Genomic DNA, 12184 nt, shown 5'->3' on the forward strand with positions numbered 1-12184 from the left:
AAGATATTTGACCAGGAATCTTTACAAAGTTCGACCATTACAAACTATTTAACTTCAGTGGATTTTCATCGGAAATTAGTATTTTTACGAAAACATTATATAAATTCATCGTGGAGAGCTCAGCGTGAGTGACCTATAAATAACGGTAAATAACCTAACGTCATCAGTGGAAACTCAATCTCTAATAGGTGTATGATCAGCGAGAACTACAGGGCTAGCTAGCTTCCTTTTTTGTTAAACGAATCGTAACCAATAGTTAACTCGCTCATCGTAAACTCTCGATAAGATATCAGGGAGGTTCCAGACTAGAAAGAAAACTTTATATTGTTTGTAAGTTTGTGAAACTTCTGTTTATAAATCATTGTTTGTAGTAACTATTATTGTAAATTGTATTGTTGTGTGTATATTAAAACGTATTTGTATTAAAAACGAAAACAGTGTGTATCAATCTTGTTGAAAATTGAGTAAAATATCGGCATGTATTTAAATACTAAATCCAAAGTACAATTTAACAACTAAATTTAAATTATCAGTTAACTCTGTTTCGGACTATTCGAAATTCTAATACGTAGCAATATCAAAATAAAAGTAACGAAATTATATCAACCACATGTTTCAGACACTCAAGAAATTCGCCATCAAGAATTCGTATTTTTTATTCCATAGTAACTGAATAAATAAATAGACGGTATAGTTATGGTATCTAGATTAAACCAGTGCCCTTCTAGCTTTCTCTTTGTTACAACGAAAGTCACTAGCTTAATGAATGCCTTTCTAACCCAATGTATTATAGAAGGTTTAATTATTTTTAATCTGTGGCTAATTTTTGAATTATCTAAACAATCACATTTGATATTAACTTCACAGTTGAACATCATGAAGATCATCGGATTCTAACTGTTGACACCTTTACTAATAACATAAATAACATTTTAAACAAAGATCATTTACAGGCTTATATTTTAATTTTGACAGTTTATACCAGTTTTTTTTTATAAAGAACTAAAAAAATGTCAAAAGTGCTTAACTAAAAATTCCTTTTCGCAAATAATTATAAATTACATTAGTCATTACTACAGAAATGATATAAAAATTCTGAAACAGCCGAATAAGGATGTTTCTAAACATTGTATTAGTAACACTGCATACAGGTAAACAACAATTTAAATTAGTAAGCACTCAACTATGTAAGATGTTCCCACAAGTTAAATTAAGATTTATCTTTAAAGGTGAAAGTAGATTACAACATTTTTTCCAGGTTTTAAAGATCGAACATCTATAGCCAAGACTTTATGTGTTGTAATAGTTGTATATGAGTATAAATTTCATAAACGTTTTTGGACTACGATGACTCCACTAATAGATTGCTTCAAACTCACATACAAGAACATGCAACTTTACGACTGTAATAAACATATAAGTAAATATAAATATAAGTTGTCTCAAGAGAAATAAGGAACAGGAATAGGTTCTGGAAAGAAGGACTGGTTTTATAAAATTCAACAAAGGTTAATCAAATATAAATACTGCAGTTAGCTTGTTGATAACAAGAGAGAAAAACTTTTAAAGATAACATGACTCATTAGCCATATTTGATTACACCTCTCTGCTCTTTTAAGTCAAGAAATATTCTATTAAACTTCGTGCAGCACGTTTAGTCAAGAAATATTCTATAAAACTTCATCGTGCAGCACGTTTAGTCAAGAAATATTCTATAAAACTTCATCGTCCACCACGTTTAGTCGATAAATATTCTATAAAACTTATCGTGCATCACGTTTAGTCTATAAATATTATATAAAAATTATCGTGCACCACGTTTAGTCAAGAAGTATTCTATAAAACTTCATCGTGCACCTCGTTTAGTCAAGAAGTATTCTATAGAACTTCATCGTGCACCACGTTTAGTCAGAGCTTGTAGAATTGAAATTTATTCCTAGGCTGTTTTTCACTTGCTTGATACGCTGCATGTGTATACATGCTATACATTAAGCTTGTGAAACGAACTATGAGACAATATTCCGAATTAAACCATGATTTACATTATGATTCAGTTTTTATTATAGTATACCAGAATGCTTTAATGTCATTTCTCGTTTACTAACGTATGTTGTGTACATTCTTGTATATTTTGTTAAATAAAACACAAACATCTTAGCATTTTCTTTTGTAATATTGTTCCTACACATCTACATGTTAATGGTGAACGTCTTTTTCAGTCGTTAACGTATGAAGTTATAAGCTAGATTAGGGAAATATAATTAAGTAGGCATCAAAGTTGTATTCAGCGTGTTGAATTGTAAAACAACAAAGACTGCTATTAATCTAAAAACGACTTTTATATCCTAAAAGTTTTGAATTAATTGTCTTTTCAAGTGCTTAATTAAACTTGTGGGCTCACTCATATAAAACCTCGTTAAAAACACATTTCAAACCAAGTGCCAGAAGTTTCGGCCAAAAATATCGTATTTCTCAATGTCATTTGAAGACGTTGAAAGCGACCGTGAAACTGCCAGCTATTAATATTTACAATGTGATTTTAACTTGTTTGTTATTATAATGTCCAGAGTTCCAAGTAAATAGGTTAAGCATGATTTACAAGGTTCAAGGTACATTGTTAGGAGTAACAATAGTGTTAGAACAACACTAAGACTAGTTTATAATAAAATAGTGTAAATGATATGATGATAAAATTACTGATAATTAGACAAAGTAGAGGACCCGTAATGCTAAAACCTGCATTAGCTATTTCAGAGAGATATAAAATATGTCTATACTCACTTAATAAGGTCTTTCAGTAGTACAGACATAATAGCGATTCCTAGTCCAGTACCCGACTGGACAAACACCTCCACAAACTCGCGCTTGCGCTTGAAGTATTGTCCAATCATAAGACTTGAGGTTTCTCTAGCAATTCCGAGTCCACAACTCATAAATATACTGTAGCTGACAAATATGTGGTGCATCTGAGAGGCAAATGAGGTAAATAGGCACCCAAGAGCAGTCACCATCCCACCAACTACTGCTGTGAGCCTGATACTTTTTCTTCGGCATACAGCGACAGCCACGGGAGCCACCAGAAACGCGCAAGACATCGACATCGCTCCTATCCACTCTGATATATAAAAATAGAAATAAGAAATCAAGAAACTTCAAGATTTTAATCCCGCCACAATTTGAACATCCCATAATGAGTCCTGCCTCAAGGAAAATATAATTAAACATTTTTTATTAATTTATAAATTCATGTTTATTCGAGCAAACATAATATATATATCATCGTTCTTCTGTACAAGCGTTCATGATTCTTGTTCTTGCTTAAGCTTACTATACAAGTTGTTAGTTTTTTTCAGTGCTCCAAAATTAGTTAAATTCAGACCTTACAAAGCGACATTTTATTTTGTTTTAAATATCTTTGTTATCGACCCGACAAACTCATGAGCTTCATATTATTATATTCCAGTCTAGGTTTATAATTTTTAATGATGACAGTAGAAATAGGATGTGCAAGAATGAGTATTTAATAAAAAGTTATTCAAATAATGATGCTTCGAGAAGTACTAAAAGTATTCGGAGTGTTATATAACAGTTGGTATAAACACAAAATTCAAAAATATACTCTTGGTTATTCAATAATTCAGATATATTACAGTGTTGGTTTGAGACTAGAAACTAAGCGGATGATATGTGTTCACTTATTCTTTAATCCAACGATATTAGACAGTTTATTAACATTGAAGCAAACTTAGAAAATTCAGAGCTAGGTGTTTAGTCAATCGCTAATATAGATATCTCTGACTTAAAACAAGAACTAACACTAAATGATCAGAGCTAGGTATTTAGTTAATCGCTAATATAGATATCATTGATTAAACATGGGAACTAATATAAAAGGGCAGCGAAAGGTATTTGGTTATTCACAAATATATATATATATATATCACTGATCAACCATGAGAGTTAGTTAGAGTTATGTTTTAATCATTCATTAATATAGATATCACTGACTTAAAACTAGAACTAACACTAAATGATCAGAGTTATGTTTTAGTTCTTCACTAATATAGATATCATTGACTAAACATAGGAACTAACAAGAAATGAACAGAGTTAGTTATTTATAATAAAGTTATATCAATGAGGTAATTTAACACTAGTATTAATACAAAATGGTCAGAAACATAGATTTAGTTATCCATTAATGAATAAACTATATTCACAGTTAAATAAAAGTCCGTAAAAATTGGTCTGGACACTGATAATATATTGTGAACTAATTGCGAAGTAAAATTAGAGTGTATTATCGGAATATTTTACAAGTGTTCCAGAGTAAAAATAATTTTTTTCAATAAGTGTATATTTGCAGTCTAATATAGCACAGTTTTAATAATAATATAACAACATTGTCACAACTGTAACAATCTTTCGAAGTTGTTACCTAATTTGTTGACGTGAAATATGCATTAAATAACAAATTTACTTCAAAGAATATTAAGAAGTACGAAGTGAAGTGTTCAGTCGTATGTACACATCTGTGTATATGTGTCTGATATTGCAGTGTCTATTTGCCGGTGTATCTTTGCATCTATATGTTTATGTATCACTGTGTACTTGTACGTCTGGCTATCGATATGCCTGTGTATATGTATGTTTGTGTATCTTTTCGTCTACGTATGTATGCATCTGCATGCTTACATGTCTCTGTGACGTGTGTTTGTGCATTCGTATTTTTGTGTATTCGTTTATCTGTTTATCAGTATCTTTGCGATCTGTTGTGTGTCTGTGTATCTCTGTAGCTGTGTGCCTCTGTGTCAATGTGTCTGTAAGTGTTCCTGTATGTGTATATTTGTGTTTCTATGTTTCTGTGTACCTGTGCATGCCTCTGTTTCTGTACGTGTACCTGTATTTATATACTTGTGTTCCTGTGTACCCCTGTGTGCCTCTGTGTTTCTGTGTCAATGTGTCTGTAAGTTTGTGAATCTTTGATTTTGTGTATCTGAATGTTTATGCATCTGAATATTTTAATAAACACTTTTCGTGTGTAGAACTATCTCTGTCTACAAAATATTTCTACCTGCTATTGTAATGATAATAATTTAATCCCCAGATGTAACTATCGAAGCTCTAATGTGATTTTTTTAAGAGTTACAGTTGCACATATTCAGCGACTCACGTCATTTGGAAGGCCAAAGACCTTAGTAAAAAATAAAACACAATCTGGGTAGGATGTTTGTATGATATTCTAAGGTTTGAACAACTGAATGTTTCACTGTTTCAATATCAACAAGATGTTGAACGATCCAAATCAAGAGAACGATTAGTTCGTTTATACAATCATCTAAGAACTCACGACTTTAATTAGGCAAAGAGTAATAAAATCCTCTCAGGGTAGTAGGGTGTATGAGGCAGGGTAATGGAACAGTACTTAAACTATCCTCATAGTGAGGGTTTCTCTATTATCAGCGTCCCGATCTGCTAGTTATCAGAAACCAAATGGAAGTGGGAAGAACATCATCTATCAAAGCCGACGTTTAGTCCAACCCATAGCTACAAATCCCTGATTAAGAAGCAAAACCCAAACAGTTTGTAAAATATAGCTATTTTATACCACGAAGAACTGATCTAGAAATACCAAGAAATTCCTTGTTTTGTAAAAGCTCCTGGTAGTTATTCAGGTTTTGTTTTTATCAGTTTAGATGCTTACTGTCAATCTGTTACAGAATTTCCACTCATCTATGAATGCCACGTGAAAACGAAGGTAAACTCTATATTTTCTTTTTATTTTGCAACATTTAAAGATTTATAACTCCAACATTTATCCATTAAAATAATATTCAGTTATTGTATCTCCTAAAAATGCGAGCGCATATTACTATCTTAATGCGAATTAGCACGCACGTCATGTCAACGGATGTAAATATACTTTAATAGACATTTTGTGAAACAACATATCAAAAGCCTATCAAAGTTTTAAAAAGGTCTATTAAGTCGTGGAATAACATTATAAGTTCATTTACTGATAGTATTAAGTACAGTAAGGGTTAGCCCTAACTAAACTAAAGCAAAAAACGAACTCAATGTATGGTGTTCATTTATATCTTTATCGAATATATACCGTATCTAATTATAAAGGCTTAACTAATGTTAGGCATAAGACAAGTGGACTTATAGATTTCGGTGTCTGCGATTAGAATACATTTGTATTATTCCAGAAATCCTGTATTTAAAGAAGCAATAAAGATGTATTAATTTGACTGCAAATGTTTTGTAGGTTTCTTCTAGTACTAAATATCCCCCCCCCCCCCCAAGTAGACTGTATAATGAATGGTAAGCCATTGACATGTGAATTGTTACGAGTGGATGTGTTATAAAAAATATGATAATTCTGCTAGTCAAATTACAGACTTTGATTCCAGGATTCATCTAAAAGTAAACTGTTCTTTTATGTGTTTAACGTCACTTTCTGTTATTACAAAAATACAGGGAAAGAAAATTGCGAGGAATTTTAACTTCTATAACAAGTTAGTCTGAAAATGGTATATTATAAAGTAGACCTAAAAATTCTAGTTGATCAGATATTCAGTTATCTAAGTAAACAAAATTATGTGCAGATCTAGTTTTTTAAATAAAACATTTTACAGGTAAATCGAATTACGTAAATAGAATACCTTAATCATATTATCCAACAAAACGCTTTTACGTGTTAATACCACTTCTAATTAGAACACGTTTATTTCTAAATACAACTACTTAAATAAAACTGAAATTGACTTTTTAGCGAAGAAAGGTAATTAGCAATTTTTCATTGCATATTTGATTATTTTAATAAACACTTTTCGTGTATAGAACTATCTCTGTCTATAAAATATTTCTACCTGCTTTTGTAACGATAACCTATTTATTTCCACAATGGCTGTTAATGTAAACGTGGACTTTCTTCTACACGTAATTGGTTAACGCTAGAATGTGTCTTGTTCTACAGGATAAATCCTTCGCGGACTACCTCAGCCTCGAGGCTAATTATGTATTTCTTACAGGAGTTCTTAATCTCTCTACTACTGAACAATACACAGAAAAGCCTTGTAAATGTTCATAATCTCTTTATAAAAACAAACTTGCTTAAAATTGATTAACGTAAACGGGATCGATGTTTTGTTCATTAAAGACAAGTTGACATTGGTAACAATGCAAGTTAAATAAACCAATTGTTTCAAGCACAATAAAGAAATCAGCAGCTATTAATTTTACGATTCAAACTAATAATGGCGCACGCCATGGTACAGAAGAGTTAATGGCGTTGTATATTAACATATTTTGAGTTTATAACCAGATCCGTGTGGACTAATAATACCAAAGCATCTGATAATTCTTCAAGTTTCGTTTTTGTAAGTTTAGATACTTAATTCGACTCATTACATAATTAATTTTTACAGTCATCTATCATTCAGGTATATAGAAACATAGAACGTACACCACTCAAACCTGGTCTAGAAATACCAAAACATTCATTGTTTTCTAAAAGAGTCTGCTAATTCTTTGTTTTAAGTTGAAGCTCATAATTTCCACATACAATACGAGAAACCACTTACAGAGAGGTAAAGTGATAGAATGTTTGAAGTTTAATGTAGTACTGCGTTTCAAATTTTAACTTTAGTTTTATCGAATAACACATAGAATTGTCCGATGTTGTACTTGCCATAAGACTTTAGTATTAAACATATTATGTTTTTAACACTACATTCATCATTCAGTTCCTAGGGATTTTTCAAGGAAAAGAAGAGTGTATTTCAACCACACACATAACGCCATGCCTAATCTGATCCTGTGAATTCCCTTCATGACAGGCTTTCATATAGCAGAAAAAACGCCGACATTTAGGAGCTATTTACGTCTATGTTAGCGATTAAATTCAACTAAAATGGGAAAGAGCAATCAAAAGAAGAAGTATTGCAGGAGAAAACGTGGAATTGGATTCGTGTAACTCACGAAATTTAGAGAAATTGAGCGTTACCGACTGACTAACTAACCGACACTTCGTTTATATATATATATTTATTTATTGATATAGCTATCCTACCAGCTTTGTGCTTTAAACTTGATTTCCTTATTTCTTGGTACAACACAAATGTTGTGCTTTAAACTTTATTTCTTTATTCCTGGGTACAACACAAATGTTGTGCTTTAAACTTTATTTCTTTATTCCTGGGTACAACACAAATGTTGTGCTTTAAACTTTATTTCTTTATTCCTGGGTACAACACAAATGTTGTGCTTTACGTTCTAAAACTATTCTGTTAACAGCAACAAATCTGAATAAATTTTAAAACATAATACAGAAACTCTCAAAAAGTTCCTTCCCATACACAGTAAATAAATATATTACAATTTCGCGATTTGTTTCCAATATTTTTTAACCACGTGCACCAATTGCATGATACTTTATTAAATTGACCTAAATATTAATTTTCTATCAGAAAAATGTTGTTAATTATATAAATGTTCTGTTTTTTTGGCTTTAGAATTAATAGGTGTATTCCTGAGAAAACACCACAAGATGTTTAAAGTAAATATAGAGATTGTTGTATAAATTTTATTTTAACTACTATAGTTCTGCAGCTTCAAGTTACTGATTTTGAGACATATATAGCTTGTAAATTTTTGTAAGTTTGGTTAATTGAGGGAGTTGAAGTTACTTTATCCCAAAAACGTTAAGCTTAACGACTACGGGCTTATGCATGAAGATTCTCTCATCCAACGTGATTTCAAATATCCCTTCTAATAAAGTTCTGAAGCATTATTTGTGTGATACGTATAATGATATATATATCTCGCAGTGTACATTTCTAACTATATTTTTTTCTGACTCTAAATTTGTTATACTTTCCAAAGCTTTGCTCATTTGTAAAGAGTTGCATTAAATGTGCTGATTGAAACATTTGCTATGAAACAACATCCATAGTTTCAAATGAATTACACTATTTTATGGTTTATACAATTCATAAGATAAATAATTCTGCAAAATAAAACTATAGACAAAGAAATGTTGATTTTATCTACATCACAAAGAGAATTACTAGAATGGTTTGTAATTTTTTGTTTGTTCGAAACATTTAATTACCAATTAAGTATCTTATTTTTCTAAGAATAACCATACTAAAGTTGAACAATTCAATATTAGATCCGGCTCTTTACGATTCCGAAGCCATTTGTTGATTTCATTAAGCCAAAACCATAATTTGAAAAAAAAAATTATGCAGGTTTAGGGAGTATAATAATATAAACTTTACTGTATACATAAGAAGCATGGAATCAGAATAATAACACAAGGATTTTTAAATATTAACGAATGACATATTCTGTTAGGAAAAGATAAGCTGTAAAGGAATGTTCAATTTTATGACAACTCGTTTAGATAGAACGAAAAGTGGATCTCACCATCGTTGTAAATCGTTAAACATTTTACGTGCTATTGACAATGCAGTACATAAAAGTATAGAAGTGGTCAAACCACAGTTTAAAACTAGATCGCCTCCTTGTGATCTACAAATAGTGAGGGATAACGCTCACGTACGAAGGAAGTACATAAAATAAAAAACAACAACTATTGTGGCTAACTTGTTGTGTTATAAAGGTTAACAGCTTTATAAGCACAAATTAAGTAAGAAAAACAACACAAGTATACAAAAATACTAAGCTAATTACCCGACTAGTTTCGACGTACCACGTGCGTTCATTTTCAAAGGTATTGTTAGCTGACTTATTTCAACATTCTCTTTTTATGTAGAATAATTTTAAAATATTATAATTGTTGCCTCTTATTATCAGCTTGTAAAAGCATAATAAGGAAAATTTAAGTTTTCTTCCTTTTTTTCATCTACTAATGAAGATAGTTCAAACCCATCACACACTTGTTAAAACACAGATGTAAATGAATCAATTTTTCCCGAAGTGTCAAATGTGTATTATTTCAAAGTTTTATCCAGTAAATCAACCAATTTTGAATCAACTAAATTGAAATCCTTCAGATGTTCATGACATATCATGGGCTTGAGGTTTCACGTTGTCTTTAAGGAAAATAAATTACAGAGATAGGATTTGGAAGGAAAGTTATTTGAACATGGGACAATTTCTTTTCACACAAGTTTAACCATAAAATTATATTAGATATCTGTGACACAATTCTCATGAAATATTTTATATACCCCACTACATGGCAAAATCATAAAAAAGGTTTAGATTGTAAAAATATATTTACGATATGTGAAAAGAGGTTAAAAACATAACTAAGTAAAATCACAAAAACAAGCAGAATGTCTTAGAAAAATAAAATAAAAATTGTCAAAGGTCAATGAAAACCAGAAACAAAGGAAATTACAACAATTTAAAACAAAAAAAGTCGCTTGAATACGAGGAATGATAACCAAATAACATTAAAGAGAAAGAATGAAAATCCATAAAACAATGAAGAAATGGTTAAGGAGTTGATTAATAAGACACTACCTCTTACTGTTCTTAACTCTGTTCTATCTTATCTTTATGGTGATTTGGTTATAACTAAACTGGTTTGAAAACAATTCAACTTTAATGAAAAACAAAGAATCTGTTCTCCTTCCATTTTTTCATTCTACAGAATCACCGTAAAGAAAAGATAACCTAAAGGAGTTGATTGACAGCCTGGAGAATTCACTTCTATTAATCCTGGCACCATATTTTCTAATCGGAAGTTAATTTCTGTTTATACTCTGACAGATTTTCCTATAATCTCTCTAATTGTGACTTTGTTCATCTCTCAATACCTCTGAAGTACTTTAGAAACATATTTAACGTAGTTTCTAGGTATCATTAAATTTATCAAAGCTACGTAATTCGAAATAAATACTAATAGAAGAATCTCAAGATATTATTTTAATTATTATAACTGACTCACTTCAACATATTTGAACAGATTATCACCATGGCACTGACGTAAACTGTCATGCCATGTCGTTTTTCGTTTTCCAGAAAAGACTGAATCGTCTCTGAAAGATGCTAATATATGTATAATGATTGAGAGAAACAAGAAAAAAGTTATTTGAATTTTGAGATATAAAGTATATCATTTTGTCTATTTTTAAACACCAGTTTTGCTCTTTTTATTTTCGATCTAATAATCATTCTGTGATAATTCGTCAAAAAAAAGCAATAAAAAATAAAAGGACTTTGTTTCGCGATTTAAATTCAGTTTATATATATAAAAAAACTAATCCAATGTTTATTTTCTGGATTTTTATGGTGGATTATTTCAAATAATTCCATCAAAATACCTTCACTTTTCAAAAATGAAACAACTTCAGACTTTAAATAAAGCAACTGTTTAGCTTTTCATGCCATCCTTTATGTTATTCCAGATATAGATTATGTGGTAGTGAGGTTTAAAACAATCAAATCGAGTTATATAAAAGGATTGATTAGAACCCTAGCTGTTAAGGTAATTCCCCCGATTTTTTACCTATTTGATAACATTAAGCAATTATATTTTATTTAAATTCTAGATAAGTTTAGTACAGTCTCTTCTCTTTCAGTTATGAAGACCCGTCGCAACATGGTTATATCCCTAATCCCTACCAACTACCACAGAAAAGTAATCAGGCGGTAGCAGCAGCTTCTAATTTTTTTCTTTATTATTATTTACTATTGTATATCTATTGTATTATTTTTATTACCAAAAACCCATTGTAAATAATATAACTTTAATATTATTATTACTTCTACTACTATTATATTCACCAAGTGGGAGAGCGGTCAGTTTACGGATTTACAACGCTAAAATCAGGGATTCGATTCCCCTCGGTAGACACAGAGGATAGCTCCATGTGGCTTTGCTTTAAAAAACGCACACACTATTTTTATATACTTGAGGGGTTTGGCACTGGCCTTGGTACAGATTCTCCACCCTCCAATAACCCCTTCAAGGGCCTTCTAGTAATAATACCTAATAGCACTTGTTCTTTCCACTTTTTTAAATGGCAAGGGAAATTAAACATGCCAAAATGCCTTCTTTTATAATTCACGTGTTATGTTATATATGAAGTATTATGTATTATATGTTATGTTATAAATGAAGTATTATGTATTATATGTTATGTTATAAATGAAGTATTATGTATTATATGTTATGTTATATATGAAGTATTATATACTATAT

General features: G+C 30.6%; 1 protein-coding gene across 1 annotated transcript in view; it reads right to left on the reverse strand.

Annotated features, from left to right (window-relative positions):
* Positions 1–12184, reverse strand: part of LOC111085114 (monocarboxylate transporter 10-like) — a 73234-nt gene that overhangs the window by 14374 nt on the left and 46676 nt on the right. Inside the window, exon 2 of the mRNA XM_022382332.1 lies at positions 2782–3115. Coding sequence (XP_022238040.1) covers positions 2782–3115 — 334 coding nt within the window. The remainder of the gene's footprint in view (positions 1–2781; positions 3116–12184) is intronic.

Source organism: Limulus polyphemus, unplaced genomic scaffold, assembly GCF_000517525.1.
Source record: "Limulus polyphemus unplaced genomic scaffold, Limulus_polyphemus-2.1.2 Scaffold240, whole genome shotgun sequence".
Lineage (NCBI taxonomy): Eukaryota > Metazoa > Arthropoda > Merostomata > Xiphosura > Limulidae > Limulus > Limulus polyphemus.